The sequence below is a fragment of the Drosophila santomea genome, chromosome 3L, assembly GCF_016746245.2.
Source record: "Drosophila santomea strain STO CAGO 1482 chromosome 3L, Prin_Dsan_1.1, whole genome shotgun sequence".
NCBI lineage: Eukaryota > Metazoa > Arthropoda > Insecta > Diptera > Drosophilidae > Drosophila > Drosophila santomea.
In genome coordinates, this window is record NC_053018.2 from 2,580,414 (window position 1) to 2,604,419 (window position 24,006).

The 24,006-nt window shown below is 43.4% G+C and overlaps 10 protein-coding genes across 11 annotated transcripts; 4 read left to right on the top strand and 6 right to left on the bottom strand.

Annotated features, from left to right (window-relative positions):
* Nucleotides 1-201: 201 nt before the first annotated feature.
* Nucleotides 202-9,851, top strand: LOC120448538. 2 transcript variants are annotated; one of them, XM_039630583.2, is made up of 6 exons: nucleotides 202-908; nucleotides 5,869-6,100; nucleotides 6,252-6,405; nucleotides 6,564-6,684; nucleotides 7,542-8,218; nucleotides 8,287-9,851. In XM_039630583.2, the coding sequence occupies exons 1-6, from the start codon at nucleotides 829-831 to the stop codon at nucleotides 8,892-8,894; spliced, it is 1,872 nt and encodes a 623-aa protein (XP_039486517.1). In that variant the 5' UTR covers nucleotides 202-828; the 3' UTR covers nucleotides 8,895-9,851. The 2 variants fall into 2 exon arrangements, with proteins under 2 accessions (XP_039486517.1, XP_039486518.1); XM_039630584.2 differs by having other exon boundaries at nucleotides 203-908; nucleotides 6,252-6,396.
* A 337-nt stretch (nucleotides 9,852-10,188) lies between these two features.
* LOC120449479 (heat shock protein 27) lies at nucleotides 10,189-11,350 on the bottom strand. The gene has a single exon (XM_039631955.2). It carries the CDS (start codon nucleotides 11,215-11,217, stop codon nucleotides 10,579-10,581), a length of 639 nt encoding a protein of 212 aa, XP_039487889.1. The 5' UTR covers nucleotides 11,218-11,350; the 3' UTR covers nucleotides 10,189-10,578.
* Nucleotides 11,351-12,573: 1,223 nt separating this feature from the next.
* LOC120447493 (heat shock protein 23) lies at nucleotides 12,574-13,449 on the bottom strand. The gene has a single exon (XM_039628889.1). It carries the CDS (start codon nucleotides 13,335-13,337, stop codon nucleotides 12,777-12,779), a length of 561 nt encoding a protein of 186 aa, XP_039484823.1. The 5' UTR covers nucleotides 13,338-13,449; the 3' UTR covers nucleotides 12,574-12,776.
* A 109-nt stretch (nucleotides 13,450-13,558) lies between these two features.
* On the bottom strand, nucleotides 13,559-15,102 carry LOC120447611. Its single transcript, XM_039629084.1, has 5 exons — nucleotides 15,051-15,102; nucleotides 14,891-14,999; nucleotides 14,294-14,819; nucleotides 13,753-13,979; nucleotides 13,559-13,697 (listed from the first exon to the last, which is right to left on the bottom strand). Exons 1-3 carry the CDS (start codon nucleotides 15,100-15,102, stop codon nucleotides 14,639-14,641), a joined length of 342 nt encoding a protein of 113 aa, XP_039485018.1. The 3' UTR covers nucleotides 13,559-13,697; nucleotides 13,753-13,979; nucleotides 14,294-14,638.
* A 559-nt stretch (nucleotides 15,103-15,661) lies between these two features.
* Nucleotides 15,662-18,160, top strand: LOC120447488 (heat shock protein 67B1). Its single transcript, XM_039628885.2, has 2 exons — nucleotides 15,662-17,778; nucleotides 17,982-18,160. Exon 1 carries the CDS (start codon nucleotides 15,947-15,949, stop codon nucleotides 17,294-17,296), a length of 1,350 nt encoding a protein of 449 aa, XP_039484819.1. The 5' UTR covers nucleotides 15,662-15,946; the 3' UTR covers nucleotides 17,297-17,778; nucleotides 17,982-18,160.
* Nucleotides 18,025-19,010, top strand: LOC120447489 (heat shock protein 26). Its single transcript, XM_039628886.2, has one exon. It carries the CDS (start codon nucleotides 18,216-18,218, stop codon nucleotides 18,840-18,842), a length of 627 nt encoding a protein of 208 aa, XP_039484820.1. The 5' UTR covers nucleotides 18,025-18,215; the 3' UTR covers nucleotides 18,843-19,010.
* A 118-nt stretch (nucleotides 19,011-19,128) lies between these two features.
* LOC120447491 (heat shock protein 27) lies at nucleotides 19,129-20,011 on the bottom strand. The gene has a single exon (XM_039628887.2). The coding sequence runs from the start codon at nucleotides 19,944-19,946 to the stop codon at nucleotides 19,344-19,346; it is 603 nt and encodes a 200-aa protein (XP_039484821.1). The 5' UTR covers nucleotides 19,947-20,011; the 3' UTR covers nucleotides 19,129-19,343.
* A 408-nt stretch (nucleotides 20,012-20,419) lies between these two features.
* LOC120447494 (heat shock protein 22) lies at nucleotides 20,420-21,345 on the bottom strand. Its single transcript, XM_039628891.2, has one exon. It carries the CDS (start codon nucleotides 21,124-21,126, stop codon nucleotides 20,605-20,607), a length of 522 nt encoding a protein of 173 aa, XP_039484825.1. The 5' UTR covers nucleotides 21,127-21,345; the 3' UTR covers nucleotides 20,420-20,604.
* A 587-nt stretch (nucleotides 21,346-21,932) lies between these two features.
* On the bottom strand, nucleotides 21,933-22,741 carry LOC120447495 (rhodanese domain-containing protein CG4456). The gene is made up of 3 exons (XM_039628892.2): nucleotides 22,373-22,741; nucleotides 22,126-22,285; nucleotides 21,933-22,065 (listed from the first exon to the last, which is right to left on the bottom strand). The coding sequence occupies exons 1-3, from the start codon at nucleotides 22,575-22,577 to the stop codon at nucleotides 22,011-22,013; spliced, it is 420 nt and encodes a 139-aa protein (XP_039484826.1). The 5' UTR covers nucleotides 22,578-22,741; the 3' UTR covers nucleotides 21,933-22,010.
* Nucleotides 22,742-22,850: 109 nt separating this feature from the next.
* Nucleotides 22,851-23,881, top strand: LOC120447492 (heat shock protein 67B3). The gene has a single exon (XM_039628888.1). The coding sequence runs from the start codon at nucleotides 23,141-23,143 to the stop codon at nucleotides 23,738-23,740; it is 600 nt and encodes a 199-aa protein (XP_039484822.1). The 5' UTR covers nucleotides 22,851-23,140; the 3' UTR covers nucleotides 23,741-23,881.
* Nucleotides 23,882-24,006: the final 125 nt, after the last annotated feature.

Here is a 24,006-nt window from a genome sequence, read left to right on the forward strand (position 1 = left end):
AACCATTGGTACCGACATATCGATAGGTTTGCTGAATAAACAGTGAATTAGGTTTAGCACTTTAATTCAATTCTAAATAAAGTTGTTCTTTAACAAATTAATGATTATTATTTTCAAATTAACCTGTTATTAAAATTGATATATGCATAGTGGAAGCTTTTCCCTTGAGCCAAGAACGGTCACACTACAATTGGCATGTTTCAATCGTCAAGCCGCAGTCACACTGGTCGCGTCGTTTGGAGAAATCGTGGAAGGATATGTCTCCGTGTTTAGCTAAACAAAATACATAAAAAAATATGTGCAATACTTAAAAGCATAGCCATTAAGCGTAGACTAGTGGAACAGCTCGTGCCGGGCCAGAAAGAACAAATTTACAACCAAACGCAGTAAAGTTTGTCGCGCATAAGCGGAATAAAGATATAATAATAGACCAGCTACCAACACAAACAAACCAAACACACACGGCACGAAGTTCGTTGGCGTTGAAAAGGAAAAATAACGAAAAGAAAGGAAAATAACAGTGCAATTGATTTGGTTTACATTGTGCAAAAAATCGAAGTAGCCCCTGCCAACAGGGTCGCTAAAAATAAAGACGGCTGTCGCCTCTGTTTAGCGTTGGGAATAAACAAATATATGGCCAGCGGTGGAGAATCATAACAAAGGCGCAAGACTAGCCAGCATAAAAGACAAAGGAGCTCTCTCCTCCCACGCCTCCCCTTCCATTTTGGGGTTGATAATCCCCCCCTCTTCGCGTTGCGGAGCAGCATCGCCCCGACTATGAGATACCGTGCAATCTAGTTTATAGTGCTATAGCGAGTTACGAACGAAATGCCTTGCGACAACGCCAAAACCTCTTCGGATATCGAGCATGTGGACTGGAATTCCGGCCAGCACTATGCAAATGTCAGGTGAGTTTCGGCACTCGAAGGCCCTTGATTTGGCCAAAAAAAAAGGAACCCTATATGTTATTCAAGTACACCGCACAACAAAAACACACAAAAATAATGGGGGAAAAACGAAAAGGAAAATAAAATAAAATCAAGTGCAGGTGCAAGCACGCAATTGAAAATTCGTGGGATGGTTGACATTCTTCTTGGCATTGTCCATTGTTTATTTATAGCCAGGAAACGGACATGATTTAAATGTTTGATTGTCCGCCGCTTGGGGAATCGAAATAATTAAGTTCTCAACGCAGATTGTAATTGCTAAAAAGTAAAGTGTGTTCTTTGCGCACAATAAAAAAATCCAGCTGTCCATACTTAGATCAGAAAACCCCACCGAAGAGTCAACACAGATAAGATATGAATGCAAACGAAAATAACCCAGTTTTAAGCAGCAAATGATTCATTCCCAGTTGATCTCACATTCATTTGCCAACTTCATTTGTTCATCTGCACTTAAATGTTATGCTACTGCCAACCGCTGAGATCTCAATCTTCGTAATCCCCATCTAACGCCTGCTAATGACAGTCATTAGGCAACAGTTCACAGTTAACAACATTGACTTGTACTTAGCATACTAGTTCCATGCCGATCGGCACTTCGATTGAAATGCAAATATGGGCGCTGCGATGCTGGGAAGGTGACAAGATCTAGACGCGAGGCGCCAGCTGTTATCGGTTTAAACAATTATACGTTAATAAATTACTCGCGATTTATTTATATTTCAATCTGACGTGACTGCGGGGCATTGACCATACTCTTACGACTTTTAATGGAGCTAATAGGGTTTAAAATTAAGAATAACAACGCTTGTTACTAAAACTCAGTCAATAATTAAAGAAAGTGCTCTTCCGATTTATTTAATTCTAATTAACATAAATTTTAAAAACTCTTATTATGTATCTAAACACAACTATTTTTTGCTCACTAAACTTTACAAACTGAAATTGTATCTTATTAAATTGACACAAATTTCAGTTATTCATATTGCCAATTTGAAATTGTCAATGGAAAGCACGTTCATACGCATATTTACTCAAATGTATTTGCATGTTGTGAAATATCCGTGGCATTTGAGCGGCCATCATTTATATATGCACATCTTTTGTGAAATACAGACCGTTCAACACCCTCGATGTCAGCCCGATGTGGCTTATCATCCGGCCATCGCAAATCTAATCTGTCGCCGGAGTGTATAAATGTGTCTCAGTCTGCGGCGGCTGGTGTTTCTGTCATTTCAGGTGTCGTTGTTAAATAAACATTGGCAATTGTGGTTGGGGAATTACGCTCAAATATTGACCGAGTATCATGGAAATGTAAAATGGAGTGTAGCGTAAAATATACCATTGATAAGAAGCGGCTTTTCCCAAGCAGTCCGCACTTCGCATAGGTTTTCCGAACAAAGGCGCAGTATATTCATACAAACATATGCATATACATATGTATATATTTGGCACCGCCCGTGGGGTATAACTTTTGCATTAATTGCCTCGAACTTAAACCAGTTCGCGTTCGGACTTAAAAATAAGTTTTACACAGAGAGCGCAAACACACAAAAAATAATGCGCAAAATATCAAAAAAGCTATGGAACAAAGCGCAGGCAACGCAAAACAAAGCGAAAAACAGTTGAATTGGACCCAGCCTGACTCCAATTTCTCTCCTACCCGTCCCATCCGGCTGGTTTGGCCCCTCGATATCGCCCGGAATCCCCTTGGCTCCTTGCGCCACGTGAAGATTACTTGTTTCATCTGGTCCGACTGGAGAGCTGGAGAGGGCGTTCCCCGTTCCGTTGCTCAGGCGTGGAATTTAATAAAATGCGCTAATTTAGTCGTAATTACAAGTGGGCACGGGCGGGGCGTAATAAAGTGCTCAAAAGACCCAAATCTTACGCAAATAACACGGACAAAAATAAAACGCGGCATTAAAGGCACAAATGCGAATTCACCAACCGCCCCTCGCATAATTAAACGAAATGGTCCCCGCTTAGGCACAATATCGTGTTATGGGCTGAGTTTTACTCAGTTATCAGAGCCGAAATCAACATTCTTAATATTCCTTCTCATTTACGATTATTTTTTTCATTTCAAGTTCTTTAAGTAAGTGTTGAGCAAAAGTATTTGTCTTAAAAAGAATCTCTGCTTTTAGTTTGAGCTAATATTGAGCAACTTTCCCAACCGTAATTAAGCTGTATTGCACTGAACATGATAAGAAACGAATAAGTTCAAATTAGATTAACGAGCGTAAATATTTGGTTACCAAAAAGTACACGTTTCGGGGAACTCGCAAATTTCCATCGGAAGCACTTTCTCAGGGGCAGCGAAGTGCCATTAAACAAACAAAAATTGCGATGAGCAGCGAATGCTGAACTGCAGCTTGCACTTGAAACTTAAAACCCGAGAGCGAAAAGGTTTTTATTTATAGTTTCGCTGAAATGAAGCACCTGCCTGGCGTTCTCCCATTCACCTGGTAATGCGATAGCGATTCCAACGTGTGTACATACATAAAGTGTGTGTTTATACTCGTATATATGTATGTACCCTTTTGATATCGCCTAATCAAATTGTGGAGGGCAAAAGCAATCAGTGTAAAAGTGCCGATCAATAATAGTGTGAGAAATCTTTTGCGTTTATGATCGACAGGAATTTACATATAGCCATGTACTGCCTTGTGTACATATGGATTCGAAGCGACATTTCCGTTTCAATTGAGTTCAAAATTTGTTATTTTCAATGTCGAACAAGCAATTTGCGTTCCCAAAAGACCCATAAACAGCAAGTCATGAGGCTGTTTCAGTTCCGTTGAGTGCCTTCAAGAGGTGTGGATATGGCCAGCCGGCGACTGTCTGCCGTCTAATGAAGTCGTAAAACTTGCGACTTACGCATGTCCTTAACTTGCCGAAAGAGCCAAGAAAGGATAAAAGGACCATCCTTTGCATAGACAAACATGTGTACTTGCGGCCATGTACTCTATGAACCGCTTTCTGCGGTGTAGGCCACAAACGAGCCCTGCGTTCCATCGATCCAAGGCCAGTCGATTGGCCCCCCAAAAAAAATATAAAGCGGGGCAAAAGTGAGGAGGACGTGTCCAGTTCCATGTCCATGACCATGTCGACAGCCACAACAAATGTGCTGGCAGAGCCTCTAAATGTCGTCCTTTTCTGTCCTGTCCTTCGCCTCAATCACGCACTGGCTGCCTGAACTCTAAAAAACCTCACAGATACAAACGGACGAAACAGAGTACAAAGGTACTCGGTATAGTTTGATAGATAGATTGGCAGGGGGGAAAAGCCATCCCACACTGAGGATAAATAAGTGGGAATTACTCATGGGTTGGTGCTTTTTCTTATGAAAAATCTGACACATTAAAGTGTTCAAATTAACATGAAAAATAAGTGTTTCATCTGTTTATAATTAATAGACGGTAATTCAAAATATTTTTAGGTATCTCATAATGTTTTCAAAGTTTATGCTTATGCTTAAAATTATGAGAAATCTGTTTAGTTCTCTGGAGTATATTACATTGATATCGATGAAAATTCCTACTGATAAAAAAGATTAATATAAAGCAACACCTGGCTCAAAACTTACAGAAGATGTTAAAGTTTAGATACTTCAAGTAAGATAGAAGCATGTCCTTATATATCCTTGTTTTCCTCCGTGCACCTCAAATGGTAGAAAGTAAAAGTTTCTCGCTCCATTCACCCAGTTAGTTAGTTAGTTTGATTAGATACTCCTCTCCCCGATCGTCCAGATACCTCGGAAACCACTGGCAGGTGCTGAGTGGGCGTGCGGCAGCCATAATGATAGGGCGGCCCTCGGAACTAATTGCCTTGGCCATAAACCAGCACCAGATTGCCGCAGTCCAAAGGGAACCACACCAGAACTTAATTGATATGTGTACTTTCTGGGGAACGGGTGGAGGGGGTGTGAATGTAAATGCATGTGTACCTTTCACGAGGAAAGCACAATGTTCCCACATTATATTTACTTATCGTTCTATCAATTTTTTATAAATATGCATTCGCGCACACAGGACTGGTTTAGAACTAGAAATATGCAGTGATAGAACAATTAAACTGTATGTTTTAATTTTCTTTGTTCGTTCAAGGCAAACGCAGTAAATAGTCACAAAATTTTATAAATTTACAACAATATTAAAATGTATACCATATAAACCAACTTATGGGAATGTGAGATTGGTTGATACCACATTTTATGATTACTACTGCTGTTGTGATTCATTGAATACACTCATATTCGCCCACGTTTCACATCCCATTAAAGCAGAAAAAGTCAATGACTTCTTTCAATTTTCACTGGCAACAAACTGCATCTGCCTCATCACTTATTTAAATTCAGACTTAATAATGAATGGAAAATGAGGGATGGCATCATGCGATATGATTTCATAAAATGCACACGGAAAGTTTTCCATCAGAATGTGTTAAAAAAACTAAAAAAAAATAATGCAAAAATGTCGTTAAGATAAGTGCAATTCTGACACATTTATACGATTAGCACACACTTAATTACTTGCCTAATTCGATTATACTTTTAATTGATGTTTTACTTGTAGCGGGAATAGTTAGAATGATTGCATTGCTCATAAGAGAACATATAAATATTCATTGGCTGCGTTTGCTAGTTAGTTACATGCGATTTTTATAAGTTATGATATAATACGAGTATTTTAATTACACATCATTATCTGCAGCGATAGGAATTGATTAATGATTTACAGCATGCACGACTACTTACTTGCTGTTAAGTTAATAAAAATTCGGATGAACCTATTGGATAACTAATTTGATTTATTGCTTTTGCGAAGCTTCTACAGATCAACATTCATACAGATCATAAAGCAGCTTCCTAATCTTACAATGCTAAGTTGCTACATGACTCTAATTCTGTCCTAATCCCTTCCAGATTCGGTTCGGGCAGCAGCCAGGCATCGCAGAACAGCGGCGACATATGCCGCATCTGCCACTGCGAGAGTGATCCACAGAATCCGCTGCTCACGCCGTGCTACTGCTCCGGAAGTCTAAAGTACGTGCACCAGGCCTGCTTGCAACAGTGGCTCACCGCCTCCGAGACCAACTCCTGCGAGCTCTGCAAGTTCCCCTTCATCATGCACACCAAGATCAAGCCCTTCAACGAGGTGGGTACATCTCACATGTCACATTTGCTCATTGAAAGTCGGCTAATTTATTTCACTTTGTCTTTGCATTGTTTGGCTTCGGAATCGATTGGATTGCATTGGATTGGTTTGGTTTGGAATGGATTGGATTGGACTGGACTTGCGAATGCAGTGGCGCAGCCTTGACATTTCCGGCATTGAAAGGCGGCGGCTGTGCTGCTCCGTGCTGTTCCACTGTGCGGCTGCCCTTTGCGTCATCTGGTCCCTGTGTGTGCTCATCGAGCGAGCCGCCGACGATGTCCAGCGTGGCCATATAGGTGCGGGTTGTTAGTATATTACTTGATACTTGGGTTCGGTCAGGTCGAATAGCCGCTCAGCGAGATTCGTAATTATATAATTACCTGACCTGCCTGAACTCGTGCTATTAATATACCTACTGTTTATTCTTTACGGATTCTAATTACCTATTTACTCGCCATTTCAGACTGGCCCTTCTGGACAAAGCTAGCCGTCGTCACCGTTGGCCTCACCGGCGGAATAGTCTTTATGTATATCCAGTGCAAGGCATATCTTCACCTCTGCCACCGCTGGAAGGCACGCAACAGGTCAAGATCATTAGTTAGGATTATGGATCATTTAGCTGATGAATCGGATTCCGATTATTAATTACTGATATACTACACCAGAATTGATTTGTCGAGTTGGCTGGTTTAATTATATAATTAGTGCCATATAACGAAGTCCAAATATTTTGCTAGAACTAGAAAAAAAAAGCTTTCAATGGTAATGTTGTAAATAACTTTGCTAATATAGTTAGAGTAGATTTCGCTACTATTAAATTCAAAGGAATCTTTTCCAATTATTACATCTGAAAAATGCATACAAATGGGGAGATTCCTATCTCGTTACGTTAAACAAAGAAATATTTAATTTCTTCTCGACGGAGACAATCATCTGTATTTTAATCGGAATTTTCTATTCAGCATCCCATTGTTTAGGGTCTTGTTAGTAGTAATCTGATATTTAATTGTACTCGTATGCGTTTTCGATTAATGTACTTGATGTACACCAGTTTTTGATTTGCTTATTACCCAGTGTTAAAGGCATTCACATAAAAAATAAAGTGCGCACCTATTTAAATTTATGTTTTCCTTGCCTTCCGTAATTGTGAGTTATCTATTCACAGTATGTGTAAATTAATCATGTCTAAAGCTATAAGCGTCTATTGTGTAAACAATGCAATAAAATCGCTGTGGTTTATTTATGCTAAAGATTCGATTCAATTGGTTTCAATAACCAAGATATTATTTACTATATTGGATAAACAATTGTGTCTGTTTGTATTATTTTACGTAAATATTTTCCCTTTTGGGACTTTTATCTATGTCTACAGAAATCAATTAAGAAAGCAAAATGTATATAATATTTTACTGTGTGCTAATGCTTTACAATTGTCTTACAGAATTCTACTGATTCAGAATGCGCCGGAGAAGATACATCCTGTGGCACCTCCATCCCCGGTAGCCGCCCATCATCAGCACTTCAGTGAGCCGCTGGCTCATGCCGGATCGACGAGCGGAGCTGTGGAAATCAATGCCAGTGGTGCAGTCGGAGGATACTGTGGCCACGAGGCGAGCTGTGCATCAATGGATAATGGAGGCGGCGGTGCAGAAATGGGTCTACATCAGCAAATGCAGCGCCTTCTAAACGCCTCGCCACATCATATGCTCCAAATGGCCGCCGAACTAGAGGTGCCACACAGCAGTAGTAGTGCCTGCACACAGACAGAGGACGGACATGGCCATCAGCGGCACCAGCAGATGCAGCAGAGCGGCCAGCAATTGGGGCAAGTGGCGGTGGCCGCCAATATCGAGTGTTCGCAGTCACAGCACAATTACGATCGCGACTGGGCCCTCGATGATGTTGTCTCGCAGATCTCCTCATTCCGTCCCTGCCCTCAGGGATCGGGCAGCATGACGCCCTTCCACGATTCCATACACAATGTGCTGGAGCACTCGGAAGGCTCTAGTCGCGGCTCTGCTACGGATCTCTGCGCCGGTTCACGGCAGGATCTCAGTGCCAGCGGCATTTCCACGGATACAGGCCGCGAGCACGCTATGCAGTTAAGCAGCTTTAGTGGTAAGTAGCTTCATTTGATATTATGATATAATTCTCACATTTTGCTAATCCTTATTTGTTGCTTGCAGGCAGTGGCGAGCACAAGGCACCATCCATCAGTTCCGGAGTATCTCATGCGGTAGCCAACGGGCTCGGCGGATTTGTTTACAAGCCGCACCAGACAAAGCGCTACTCCAACTCGTCCATCTTTTTGGAGAACCGCGATGTGCTGAGCGATCAGACCAGCGTGGGTCCCGATACTGCCGTACATCCTTACGATTACAGCACGCCGCCAAAGATCGACTACCGTCACTCTGGAATAATGAGCGTGGATTTGCCCATTGGTTGCTGCACCACTGACTGTTTAGGTGGTGAGCAGACAAAGGAGGAACTTCGTCGCTACTCGGATCCCAAGATGAGGCCCGGCGAAGCGGATACCGTGCTGGATATCGATCTGCCCACATCGCCACTATCACCGCCTGCCGCTTATGCAAGCCAGCAGAAGCAGCGGGATTCCCGTCAGCATAAGCATCCGCTTGTGATCTCCTCATCCTTTGACCGTGGAGTCGATGGGGTCAGTAGCAGCAAGAGCAGCCGTGGTTACGGTCCCTCGGACGCCCAGGTGGATCGATCACGGCTCAGTTTCAAGTCGTTGCCAAATCTCAGCAGCAGCTGTGAAAGTCTCCTCCAGAAGTGAATGGAGAATCCTGCCCAACTGGTCAAATGTGATCCACTATGATCTGCGCGCTCTCTCTCCCCAACAAGCTCTGCTCTCAAGTATTCACCGCTGGTCGACGGAGACCCCGAGATCCACATAGAAAGTAAAATCGAAATACTATTTTTTATACCGCACACCAAGGGGCTTCAAAAGCCAGATCGTGGCCAGCGGCCCAACAATCCCTATGTTCTCCTCTTTATATAGCAAAGCCCATAAACAATTTGAGACTGCAAAGATTAAAACGAAACACAAAAAAGATAACTTAATGATTGAATATTGTAACATTAAGAACCAGGCAGTTTGAGTATATTGATTTAGTAGCTAAATCGATGTATAATTTATCCTGTATTCGTGTACTGCTATTATTATCCAGCCTCTCCGATCCCATATATATGTATGTCCACTAAGTTGTCCATGCCAAAAAGCCCAGAAACCAACCAGAGACAGTAATTATATAGTCCATGTGTAGGATGTGTTTTGTTTCTTAACTTCTAAGTCAAATGAAATTTTAAAAAATTGATCTGTGATTAAGCGTCATTGAATATACATACATAACGTGCATAAATGCAAGCAAAAACATTGACAGCAGCCGCAGCAGTAGAAAATGCAGAAAAAAAAATATAAAATACATTTTTACTTAACATCAACTAAGATAAAACCAACAACAGCAACATGACAACCACTAAAAGCTTTTTGGCGGTTAACAGCGAAAGCTCCACGGAGCCGAGAAAACTGAGATACATCCGTATCGCAAAACCCAGCTGAGAAATATGAATGAAAGCCGTTTTAGATATAGATATAGAATTAACAGTAAATACTTATGATCGCTACAAGTTACGAGCATAAAACAACCAATATGAAATCAGAACGGGCAAATAAATTTTTTATTATGTATTAAATATTTAAATAAATATGTGCAAAAAATTGATTAAATTATTTAAAAGAGATCATTTTATTGGATTTTCTTTCAGTGTATACGAACATGAATATGTTATTTTCTTTCCTTAATTTAAGACCTTACGAAAGGTATTGTTTTTTATTTAAAAAGTAAACCATTTCATATGTTCAAAATTTATGTAAGACTTTTGAAGTAATAATCAATGACAAATTTTCCAAAGTCCAATTCAAGGACAAGGACAAAAGAAGTACATAAACCCCCATTAAAGTGAATGACACCCAACAAAAGCCGGTTTACCTGGAATGCAAATACATGTGCAGATTGCAAATGAAGGAGCGAAAAAGGGGAGAAACAATCAAAAACTCGACAGCTGACTTCTTTTCGTTTTTCGTATTTATTGTATACGTTTATTCACAAATGAAATGCAAAATTCTCCCGAGTGTTGCGCCTGTTCTTGTTTCAAAAAGTAGTAACTCAAAGGGAGCAATGAATTCTCCAGTTGTTTAGCCTAATCATACACACTAACATGGGTTTTTTATGCATTATGATAAATGGATTTTAAAATCTCTTAGCCTAGGATGTGATGATGTGTGTGAATGTGTTCGTGAGAGGGTAATACATTGGGTGTTTGTGGTGTTTCCTTTTTAGTCTTGCACTCTCCGAGCAGCGCTGCAACACTCCCGTTTCTTCATTTCCCTTTTAAATTCTTCTCTCATTCTTCGCCAGCGAATCTCTTCTTCTTCTTCGGCCTTCTCTTCTCGTTCCTTACTTGCCAGTCTCCATTTTCTCGCCGCCGCCATTTTCGGCTTTTCCATCGCCAGCTTCGGGTGCCTTCACACTCAAATGAGCAGGACCTGTTTGCTGGATCTGAACAATGCGCTCCGCCTTGGCCTGCTCCTTGCTGGGTGGCGGCGGGGCCTTGAGGGTCAGCACACCGTCGGAGGAGACGGTGGACACCACATCGTTGGGGTCAAAGCCCTTGGGCAAGGTATACTTGCGCACAAAGTGACGCTGGATCATTCCATGGCCATCCTCGCGCTCCTCGTGCTTGCCCTCCACCACAACGGTCTGGTCCACCACCTTGACGGTCAGCTCATTGGGCTTGAACTGCGACACATCCATGCACACCTGGAAGCCATCTTTGCCCACAGCGGGCAGCAGAGAGTTTTTACCTCCAGACGAGCGACGCGGCACCAGGTGATGGTGATGGCCATGGCTCCTCTCGTACGGCGAGTAGCGACGACGTCCAAGACCCACGGTGCTGGGCAGCATCAGGCGACGCGGATGGAAGAGATCGTGGGCATGGACCCCGAAACCGAAGTCATCCTCCAGCAAATGTTCCAAGTCGCTGCGGTAGTCGTGATCCAGCTCGCGGGCCAAGTGCAGCAGTGGTACAATAGACATTTTTGGTTTTTGTTCTTTTTACGCACAATCCTGTCTAGACAAAGAAAATTCTTTTCCTTTTTTGGGTTTTATTTCGAGTGAAGCTCACTTCAACTTTTGCCTTCAATTTTTGAATTTCGACTGTGCTCGGGCGACGTCGACGCCGGCTTTTTATACCGACGCTGGGCTCACACACACTAGTGTAAGTCAGCCAGGGGCGGACCTTAAATAAATGATGGGGTGCCTTTATCTCTGTTAGGTTTAGGCATTAGAGAAGGTTTTTCCTTTGACCCCGTAATGCAAATATAATAATATTTATCTAAAGGTTATTCTGTGATTTCAAAGCAATTTTAAGTTATCGTTAACCTGCACAGCGATAGATTTAAGTGACCCCTATTAGCCCCTTTAACACGCCCCTGAATTCAACAAACTGTTCTCGCACCTTCTGGCCCTTTCTAGCACAGCCGGCTTTTCATAGAGCGAGCGAGAGGGCGCCAGAAAGTTCTTGACATTTCTTTTCTGGGAGTTTCTCTTTGCGAATAAAAAGCATAAAGAACAGTTAAAATGCAGTACATACATACATATGTAAATACGTATGTACGTAGATATATGTATTTATTTAAAGCATTTTCTTTTCTTATCGGGCTTTTTAAACGATGTTTTTTCAGAGTGCAACGGAGCTTATATTTTCATTGGCCAAGTGCATTGAACCCTTGTTTCGCTGCGTGCTGCTCCCCATGTTTGCCGTTCTTTTGTTTGCTGCAAACATTTTTGCAGTTGCTTTCGCCGCTGCTTCGCGAATTGGGGAAACAGGGCAACTGGAGATTTTGCAAATTATTTGCAGTCTGTTGCAAAAGTTTCGATTACTATATTAAATCTTTTCGTGCTTTGTGTAGCCATAAACCGAAATCCATATTTTCTACAACGTTTTTACAAACGTATGTATGTATGCTTATATGTATTTGCGTAAATATTTTCGAAAATATAAAATAAATTAAGTTGATTTAAGTACATATGTACATATCTTAAACAGACATACATATGTATCTGTGTATGTACATACATACAATTTGTAGAAATGTCCCCTTGCAGAAATTCATTAAAAAGCAAAGAGAGAAAAAGTAATGCACATATGTATGTATGAATCTTTTGATGTACATACTTATGCATTTACATGATGTACTTATGTGTGTTATTACTTAACCTTGACTGCGGTTCTTTTCATTCAAGAATTTAATGTAAAGAGTCCGCTACTTATACATTTTTAGGGCAGAATAGAACTTCCAGAAATTGTCATCGTAGGAAAGGGGAAAAAACTCTACAATTCCAGTAAGAATAGTAACCGAAAACCAACCAGAAAAAATTGACCAAACACAATTATATGTTTACTTGTTATTTTATTTTTATGGGTTATATTATTTCAGCCAATTTAGTAATACATATTCCAAACTAAGATTAACGCAGGACACCCTTAATGGCTAATGTGTTTGGGTGAAGTGTCCTTGGGTAACTACAGCTTATAAAACAGATGTATGACTTTGATAATGGTTAAATGCAGAGCATCCCTCGGAACGAATCCTCTACTTATCGTTGCCGTTGTCCTGCTCCACCGCCTCCTTGGGATTCTCCTTCACATTGAGATGGGCGGGTCCCACCTGCTGGATCTGAACGATGCGCTCGTTGGCCTTATCCTCGATGGCCGGTGGCTTGGGCACCTTGATGGTTAGGACGCCATCGGAGGACAATGTGGAGGCCACCTTATCGGCCTCATAGCCGGCTGGCAGAGCATAGCGGCGCACAAAGTGACGAGTGATGAAGCCATGGTCATCCTCGCGCTCCTCATGGTTGCCCTCCACCAGGACGGAGTTGTCTTGCACCTTGACCACCAGTTCGCTGGGCTTGAAGTGCGACACATCCATGCAGACCTGGAAGCCATCCTTGCCGATTTTCGACACGGCACCCGACGATCCCGACGAGGAGCCCACCTGTTTCTCCAGCTGGCGCAGCTGCTGCTCCATCGGTCCCACCAGAGCCAAGTAGGGATTCCTCTGGCGCTGGCAGTAGTAGGGCTCATAGAAGGGCACCATCGACATGCGGCCCAAATCGTCGGCGAGGCTCAACAACAATGGAATGTTTGCCATTTTAAATTGCTTTAAGATGATGATTCTCCTGTAATAAGATACTTTTGTTGAAAGGTTACTTTCGCTTTAGCTGTTATCGCTTTGGCTTTTTGAATTCAACTGACGCCGGTTGCACGAAAGTGCCGGTTATTTATACAACCGCCCGCTGTCGTTGTATGGGTGCGACGGCCGTCGCTGTGTGTGTGTGCGCCGTGTCTGTGTGCAATGGGGCACAAACATCGAGAAGGGACACGAAACTTCTCGGGCTGAAAATATCGCAGAGTTCTCGAATTTGCCGGCATTACGCATTATCTGCCATTGAAAGTGAGAGTATCGCTATGGAAAATGAGCAATCTGCTGGGGGAGTGGGGATGAAAAGGCCTGGTGGAGTGATAAGTCGCATCAGCACAGGCAAATATTATGTCTACATACATACATATATACGAGATAGGAAGGTTGGAGTACATTCCTCGGAGGATGGAGCACTTTCGCGAAACTTCGAGACTGCAGAACATTTCTGCTCTTTATGGCCTGGCATTTAAGCTATTAACTTTAATTAATATCCAAGAAAGGGGGTCTACAGTGGGGGAAATTATTAAATTGCATGAATGGTTAATGACGGATAGGTAATAACCCATGGGCTGTAAGTCTGTTAATGCTCATCTGTAAGAAATAATAAAAATAATAAAATTTATAGCCCATGTATGTACAGATGTGTATAGCATGATGTGTTTTTATCCATGAATGTAATATTTTGTAGATATAAAATAATACAACTCTCAAAAACAACAAAACGATAAATTCAACAATTAAATTATTGCAAACTTATTCTTACATGTGTACATAGGTACACATATATACATATATTTATGCACATACATATGTATATACAAAATAAAACAGATAATAAATAAAATAAAGTTAATATAAATTTTTTTTTATAAGGCTGTTATCTTTTATTAAATTGATTTGTTTACTTTTGAGACGAATACAATTTAGATATATAGAGAAATATTTGCTTTTCTATGACGCATAGTAATTTCAAGGTATAACACGAAAAGTTTACTACGTTCTATTTTGAATTTGGAATAACTTTGTTTTAAGCAAATCAAATTATTTAGAATTTGTTCCTGCAGTATCACTCAAAATACCATATATTACATAGGCACTGCTATAGAACCCAATCCCCTGGATGTTATATCATTCAAGTTTTTATTTATGGCCCCATTTTTTGGTCGCCACTCCTCCAATGGAGCACTATGTGCCCTGGGCTTGCACAATTCAACGCCAACGCAATGGAAGTTGTCTATTCAAGAAGGTGGTCACATAATGTGCGAGAATGCTCCTCCGGCGGATGTGTTCCCCTTGGTTAGGTAAATGGGAGCAAGTACCACGTACATGGGGAATGTTTCATACATACATACATACATGTGTATGTATGTATGTACGTACAAGGGGGCATTTCGTACGCAGCAATCTCTGAAGGTTTTTGCTCTTTTCCGACTGCAATTGGCATATACACCCTACATACATATATGTACATACATATATACATTTATATATAATATATATACAGAATTGTATTTCGCAGCTGAGTTCGGGGCCCCACTAAATTGTTAGCAAACTCTCCACTGTCTGGCCCCCGTCTGGATGTTGTTGTTGTTGTTGTTTTGCGTTTTGGAGCTTTTCAACCGGTTGCCATCGCATCGCTTGCACTTGGCTATGTAACCATACACGAATCCAGCATATCATCATCATCATCATCTGTGTGGCAGGGTACATGCATATATGTATGTGTGGCGATACCATATGTATGGGTTGCCCCAGACGTCGTCACTGCGCATGTTTACGCGACGCCGGCTTGCCAATCCTCCAGCTCCAGCTCTGGCAACAGCAACAGCAGATTTGTAGCTTCCAGGCGGCCCAGCCAGCTGTTGTTGTAGTTGTTTATCGCCGGCTATTCGACTCGGCGTCGGCAACCGGCACGAGACTCAGACTCTCAGCTGTTCGCTCAATGCCGGCAGTGGGAATTCAGCTGCAACACGACCACTTTACATACACCCCGTCTATATGGATGGATATATATGTGTATATATCGCCGGACCAAGGGAGATGGCATCTCTGGTGGGGGGATTTTCGTGCATATATCCCTCGATTTCAAGCCGGTTTGCCTCTTATCTTTTTTTTTTTTGGTTTTTGCAACGCTGCAGTTTGGTTTGTCTGGTTTCGCCCTGGAATACGAGTACTTTCTTTGTTCTCTGGCTATCTGTGGCATAGGAGGAAAAGTATCTCTTATTTCGGTTTATATAGGAGAAAATGGCAAAGTACATGGCATGACTGACTGTTTTTATGGGTATCCCTGCCCCTGTGCGAGTTCTCTGGAGGAGTTGCATAGTTTTTCGCCTGGGAGCTGGCCTGGAAGCAGACTGGAAGTGACCAGGTTTTCCATTCAGCGCTGCACAGCCGCTTAAAAGCGTCGACATTCAGCCATAAGGGCTCAAACGCAGTCCAGTTGGAGGCCAGAACGGATCGCCGCCGGTTCCCAGACGAAACTAATCCCCGCAAGACCTAAAAATAAAATATATAAATATACATAGAAGCATCCAAACCAGATAGGAAAAAAAGTGAAAATGTCGCTGATACCGTTCATACTAGATTTGGCCGAGGAGCTGCACGATTTCAATCGCAGCCTGGCAATGGATATAGATGATTCGACCGGATTCGGGTTGTATCCGCTGGAGGCCACCTCACAGTTGCCACAGCTGAGTCGGGGGTTGGGGCGTGGGAATGCAATGATGTGGGTACCCATCAAGGGTCAGGCGACGGCGCAGCATCGTCATCATCCGTACAATCGTGTGGCCGGAGCCAAGACTGTGTGCTGCAATAAGTCGCTGGTGGAGCTGGAAAAGGAACTGGGCGATAAGGGCACTTCCGGGGCAAGTGGCAGTGCCAGTGGCCAACCGGCGGCCAGCAAATCCGCCTACTCTGTGGTGAATAGGAACGGCTTCCAGGTGAGCATGAATGTGAAGCAATTCGCCGCCAACGAACTGACTGTGAAGACCATCGATAACTGTATCGTGGTCGAGGGTCAGCACGACGAGAAGGAGGATGGCCACGGGGTGATCTCGCGCCACTTCATCCGCAAGTACATCCTGCCCAAGGGCTATGATCCCAACGAGGTGCACTCGACCCTCTCGTCGGACGGGATTCTGACGGTCAAGGCGCCGCCACCAGTTCCAGTCGTCAAAGGCAGCCTGGAACGACAGGAGCGCATCGTGGACATCCAGCAGATATCGCAGCAGCAGAAGGATAAGGATGCGCAGCCGCCAAAGCCGGCAGAGGTAGAACAGCAGGCATCTAGTGCCACCACTTCCACTTCAAATCCAACTGCACTTACACCAACACCCACACCTACACCCACTTCCACACCATCGCTCTCGCTCACTCTCGCCGAGAGCAATGGCAATGGTCAGGAAGAGACAGAGATGGAAATGCCGGCTCTTTCGCCCTCCCTTTCCAGCGAGGCTGCTGCTGCCGCTGCTGTTGCAGTGGAAACCCCTTCCACTGCAGGAACAACTTCCAGTGCCAACAATGGCGTTGCAGAACCAGAGTCAATGGAAGTGGCGGTTGCCAAAAACGAAGAGACTGCCAAAGTGGATGAACCCACACCCAATCCCGTTATAAGCAGCGAAGAGGAGCAAAAGGTAGAGGATGCAAATGCCAACGAAGTGCCCGTTGCCTCGAATAACGGTAATGGAGCAGTCGCAGCACCCGAGGATGTAGAAATGCCGCTGGCCAAGAAACCGGAAATCTCCACGGAGGACAGCAAAGGGGAGCAGGCGGAGAAGGTGGATAAAGTAGAGAAAGTAGAGGAAAAGGGCGGCGAAGAACTGGCCGCCGTGGATGCGGCCATACTTCTGGCCAAAAACCAGGGCGAAAACGGAGCCACTGCAGCCAAAACCGAGGAACTGGCCAAGTGAAGACTGAACTAAAAAAAAAAACTTAAATGATAATTAAGAACAAATAATAATCTGCACGGTTAGGCGTGTGTTTTATTCCATACATGTTTCTTGTGTTTTCTTTTGCATTTCACACAAATAAAAAGAACCGAGAAAGCTGCCGGGAAAAGCACTTAATTACTAAGCGTGGGAGATAGCGGGCGATATATGGATGTATGTATGATTTCCTAAAAACATATGTGACAACAACTACAAGTATTCCAGTAAAACTTACAGACAGAAACACGAAATAATGTACTTAACAATAAAGAGGAAAACCAGAATAAACTGACGTTTTTTTTTTTTGCCGTTAGCCGGCTGTTTCTTTTGCGCTCTTTCTAGAAAATTGCAACCACTCTCTAGAAACTTCGGTTCGCCACGCATACAGGCGCACACTGCTCTCTTTTTACGCACAAAACAAGAATTACCTTTTAATGATTCCCAAAGCTTGCGGCTTTTATTGGGTAAGGGTAGAAGGGGTTATAAATTGTTTTGAGAACAACATTTAATTAAGATTTTTATAAAAATATTTTCAAAATTGTTCCCTAATATATCAAATGTATCAAAGCAATATTCAGTATTTCTCACTGTGCACGCGCTCTCTCTCTCTCTCTCTATCTCTCTCTCTCTGTCTTCTCTTTTTCTGTCACATTCCGGACTCTTCTAGAAAAGCTCCAGCGGGTATAAAATCAGCACCGCTTGGTGAACAGAGCACAGATCGAATTCAAAAATCGAACAGTAAAGAAGTCGGAGCAACTGTGCCCAAAAGCAAAACTTAAAATAAAGATATACAAGGATAAAATAACTTTGCTTGCAAGTCAAACAAGTTCATTCAACTTAACCAAAGAAAAAATATTTCAACCTCGAAAAAAGAAGAGCATAGTTTAAAGAAAAAGTAAAAATGGCGCTATCTACTCTTTTGTCGCTTGTGGACGAGCTCCAGGAGCCCCGCACCCCCATCTACGAGCTTGGACTGGGAATGCATCCGCACTCTCGCTTTATGCTGCCACTTGGCACTCAGCAGCGTCGTTCCATCAACGGATGCCCTTGTGCCTCGCCGATATGTCCATCGTCGCCCGCCGGCCAGGTGTTGGCTCTACGTCGAGAGATGGCCAACCAAAACGACATCCACTGGCCGGCTACCGCCCAGGTGGGCAAGGATGGATTCCAGGTGTGCATGGACGTCGCCCAGTTCAAGCCGAGTGAACTCAACGTAAAGGTGGTGGACGACTCCATCTTGGTCGAGGGCAAGCATGAAGAACGCCAGGACGACCATGGTCACATCATGCGCCACTTCGTGCGTCGCTACAAGGTTCCCGAGGGCTACAAGGCGGAACAAGTGGTCTCGCAGCTGTCCTCGGATGGCGTGCTCACCGTCAGCATTCCCAAGCCGCAGGCCATCGAGGACAAGACCAAGGAGCGCATCATTCAAATCCAGCAAGTGGGACCTGCTCACCTCAACGTTAAGGCGAATGCCAGCGAGTTGAAGGGCAAGGAGAACGGAGCCACCAACGGCAAGGACAAGTAAAGGAGCCAGCGAGGAGATCATCCATATTTTACTCCCAATGTCACCCATCATCATTCCCCCACTTAATTGTTCCTAATTTATTGCATTGCATTTGTAAAGGGCTAAAAGACTTAAATACTCATAATAATTTAATAAATAATTTGTACACCTGGTGTGAAAATTAACAAACTTTGTGATTTTTGTATTATGCAAGTTGGTAGTATATTAATATTGATTTGAAGATTTGATTTGGGCGATAATTTCATTGGGAGCGAATAGGTGAAGACCCCTTTGTAAACGCTAGTGATTCTATCAAATATTTATTGCGCATTTTATATATTACCTACGGGTACAATTTGTATTTTATTTATGTTTGAATCCAATTTAAATGTTCGGCTGCACTTGCTTGCTGTCCGAAAATAGTTCACCTTGAGTTAGCCGCATTCGTTGGGTGGGATTTGGGTGTGGTAAACACATCCACTGTTTGCCTTCCTGATTTGTGATAGATGGTGCACTGGTGCACTATTTCCAGGGCAGAGCCAGCTTTCCGGTTTCATGGACACGGACCAATCTCTCTCCGGGTGTGTAGTACTTGGCTGGCGGCGGTGGTGGTGCCTTGATGGTGAGGATGCCATCGCTGGAAATGTCCGAGATCACCTCATTGGCATTGTATCCGCGGGGCAGCAGGTACTTCCTCACAAAGTGCCGCTCCACCAGGCCATTGGAGCCCTCGTCGCGACGATTGTGATTTCCCTGGACGATGACATAGTCGTCATTGGTTTTGACCACAATGTCGTGCGGATGGAACTGTCGCACATCGATGTCAATCCGGAATCCCTTCTCATCCACATGGACACGTTCTCCGGAATAGTAGTTGTCCCATCGCATTGGATGTGCCCACTCATAGGGCGTTGACTGGATCAATTGATTGCGCACTCGACGCGACACCAGTTCATCCAGAGGTCGGAGTAAGTCACTCCTGCTGGTGTGCGCAGATGGCCACCAGAGACGCGAATCATCCCACAAATACGGATAAAGTTGAAAATCATACGGTGGATGGTAGAGCGGACGGGGTCGATCCAATTCGCGCGACAAATCGCGATATGTGGTAGGCACCAGAGACATTTCTTGCCGGGATTAGGGCAGCGATTCGCTTACGTTCGAGTCCGAAAATCTTATAAAATTTGTCGCCGCCGCCGTCAGTTCTTTTATAGATTGCCGACTGGCCTCGCCGGATGCGGATTGCGGATGGCTGATGGCGGAGACGAAAGATGAGTCATCCGGACGAGGCGCATCGGACGGGATCGAAACGAATCCGATCGGATCGGCCAAGTGCAGCGGTGAAGGCGAGGCCAACGAGGTGCACACGACAATATTACGGCCAGTTGGACCCGCGTCAAGTGGCTACGTCACCAGAATCATCGAAGGAAGCGGAAAGAGATGCATGTCCAAGGTGTCAGACGATTGCGAACAAAATGGAAAGTATTTTTGGGGGCTTTTGAATTGTATCTCTACCTAAGGTTCATATCTTTAGATCTCCTAGTTTTGAGTACATGGGGGACCTTCATACTACCCAAATACCCAAAGTAAATATGTTATTATAATTTTTTGAAATATTTATTTTCTTCTACATAACACTGTTAGGCATGCGGAATACCAAATCACAATTGTTTAAAAATGAGCTTGTTAATTTAACAAGCACTTAAATTTGAAAGGTGTTGGAATATCTAAACATAGGGGTTCACTAGCATTTGATCAGTATCAGTACATTCTCGTCTTAACCCTACTGACTGGCTTTGTTATTGGGCTCCTCGGCGGACTTCTTTGCCGGCTCGCCAGTCTGCTCGATGGTCACCTCTCGCTCCTTGAGTGTCTCCTGCACGGCTGGAGGATTGGGCACACTGATGGTGAGGACGCCGTCGCTGCTCAGAGTCGAAGTCACCTTGTCCGCCTCGTAACCTTCCGGCAGGACGAAGCGTCGGAGGAAGTGCCTGGAGCTATAGCCACCTTGTTCGGCCTCCTGCTGCTCCGATTTGCCCTCCACCAGGACAACGCTCTCGTCTAGCACCTTGACCTTCAGCTCGCTGTAGTCCTTGACGTCCAGGGTGAGTTTATAACCATCCTTGTTAACGGTGGCCGGCGGGGCGAACTCCTGCTCCTGCCAACGGGCAATCTGCTGCCAGTTCCTCGGAAGCGCCACACTCCAAACGGGCGGCTCGTGGAAGAAGGCGTGGAAGGGCGACGAGAGGCGTGGCACACGGGCCATCTCCTCGGCCATTCGCCAAAACATCGGTAAGGAACGCATTTTATGTGATATGGTAACTTGATTTGCGAACGCTTTAGACTTATGCCAATTGGTTTAATCTGATGAAATTCCAGCTAATGTTTATCTTTAAAATATTATATCTAACTATTTGGCTATTTTCAATTATTTCCCTTTAGAGCTTTTTTTATATTTTCAAAATAATTTTGTCGTGCTAAATGAAATTATTTTTTAACTTTGAAATTTTCTTCTTAGCTGGCGAAATTTTAGTTTATTTGATTTTTTTCGAGTTGTTAGCTGTTTGTTTGGTTTTTTTGAACTAAGAGTGCGGTGCCCAACTGGTGGCTATTTATACTCTTGGCAGAGAGGAAATCCATATAATCTAGAAAATGCCGGCACTCTCTCGAATTTTCTTCGCCCTTTGCTGATGCAATTTTCCGCTTTGCCTGAAATCGGGCAATGGCATTTAGTTAGGGGTTGTCCACTGTTTCATAGAGAACTTTGTAGAAGTTTCTGCGACTCTCTGGCTATTTAAATAATACTTTATTTACCTTTTTATTTAGCACTTGGCGAAGTTCTCTCTCGCTGGCGCCTTGGGGAAGGTCAGTTTTCGCACGCAGAGAGAAAGCTTGAGAGAGCTCAAAAAAAGAGAGTGGGAGACGGTGAAAGTTTGGGAGAGTGCCCAGCTTTTTGAGTGCGAGTGTGTTTGTATTGTGTATGTGTGTTGATAAGCTTGCCATGGGCGTAGTTTAAAACTTCAGATACATTGTATGTATTTACATACTATATGAGAAATATATTATGTTTATATTTATGTTTATGGATCATAGCAATTAGTAAAACGGTTCTTTTTTCAGCAATTATTATTTTATTATTTTTATCAGCAACAACACTTCGCTTATATAGAAATCTAGGTACAGTTACAGTCAAAGTCCCTCCTTTTGAGCCCATTCATTCCAGGAGCCTTTGTAGATCAACACACTAAAATAAGCACGTATACGTTATAAAGTATTGCAACTATATTGACATAAAAAAACTCACTTGCTATATCCCTGACTTTTGGCAATCTTTTCTGCCTCCAAGACGCGATTTCCCGAGCGGCAGGAGAATATGATTCGCGACTGCTTTTCCGGCTTCGTTCTTCCGTATTTGTTCTTGAAAGCAGCGCCATCCAGATTTAGGGCCTTGTCCAGTTCATCCACTAAGTAAATATTAATAAAACATATAGTAATAAGGCAATTGGTAAGTAATAATAGTAATAAGGCAATAAGGTATATTGGTATATTACAGGGTATATTAATGCTGGCTGGAATGACGCCCGTCTGCTGGAGCTCTTCCTTGCGCCGAACGTCGATGAGATACACATCCGGATGGTTGGGCACATCCTTAACCTGTTCGTATGTGGCCATTGTGTTGATGGGGCGGAGCACGAATTTCAACCGGTTCGCCAGCTGAATAACAACTGACTTGCCAGCTGGACCCAAAAGATCCATTTATGGGGTTCCAGATTAGAGATTCGCGTTGGTACATATGTATTTACATATGTGTGTACTTGGTTATCGCAGTTTGATTATTGTGGTGTCGTCTTGTTTGTTCAGCAAACAGTGGAGATTCTAAAGTGGGTCCCCCATCCGCATCCGATTTCACTTTGAGTTTTAAATTAAAATATCATGATCTGATCTCCCAAACAGAGCTTGCTATCTGCACACACCGTATACCTTATAGCACACATCCGAAAGCTTGGTTCCCAGAAGGTTCCCAGATGTCTCCCCAGATTCAGCAAAACAACCATCTAGTTGTTGCTCCAGAAAAGCTCTGTGGCAGTGGGAAAAGCTGTTCCGGGTCTATAAAAGGGCGCAGCTAAACCGTTAAACTCCACATTCGAGTTGGAAAAGTGAAGGTGAATTGTGCGCCAAACCGCAGTTGAGATTGTGCATTCAACCCCCCGCTGGCAAATCAACCCCTTGGATACTTTTTGAAAGGAAAACAGGTCGTCGGTTCAACGAACCTCCTTCCGCCGCCAGATACACAAAGAAGTTAAGGAAAGAAAAGCAAAATGCCAGATATTCCCTTTGTCTTGAACTTGGACTCTCCGGACTCCATGTACTACGGCCACGACATGTTCCCAAATCGCATGTACAGGCGATTGCATTCACGGCAGCATCATGATCTAGATTTGCACACCCTGGGTTTGATTGCTCGAATGGGTGCACATGCTCATCACCTGGTGGCCAATAAGAGGAACGGGGAGCTGGCTGCCTTGGGCAGAGGTGGCCACTCAAATAAGCAGGGCAATTTCGAGGTCCACCTGGATGTGGGACTCTTTCAGCCAGGTGAACTGACCGTCAAACTGGTCAACGACTGCATCGTCGTCGAGGGAAAACACGAGGAGCGGGAGGACGATCATGGGCATGTATCCCGGCACTTTGTTCGCCGCTATCCACTGCCAAAGGAGTTCGATTCGGATGCCATTGCTTCGACTTTGTCGGAGGATGGAGTTCTCAATATCACAGTTCCACCATTAGTTTCCAAGGAGGAGCTCAAGGAGCGCATAATACCCATTAAGCATGTGGGTCCATCGGATCTCTTCCAGAATGGAAACGGTCATAAGGAGGCAGCTCCTGCAGCTTCCGCTTCGGAGCCAGAAGCCAAGTGAAGGACCCCTCCCAAAGATTGCAGCCTCAGCAGCCAAGTGATTTCCCAAGACTCTCGTTTATCGTTGCACTAAAAAATAGTCAAAAAGATATCGCACAAGTCGTATTATATTATTAATTTATTATTAGCTACATTTTAAACAGTCCAATCAAATTTTAAGACTAATCGAAATCAAGTATTAATAAACGAATATGAATGTCTCAGTCGACAAACGTCTTTTATTAATTATAGAAATTAAGTAAAATTGCCTATTAAAAAGTACGAATT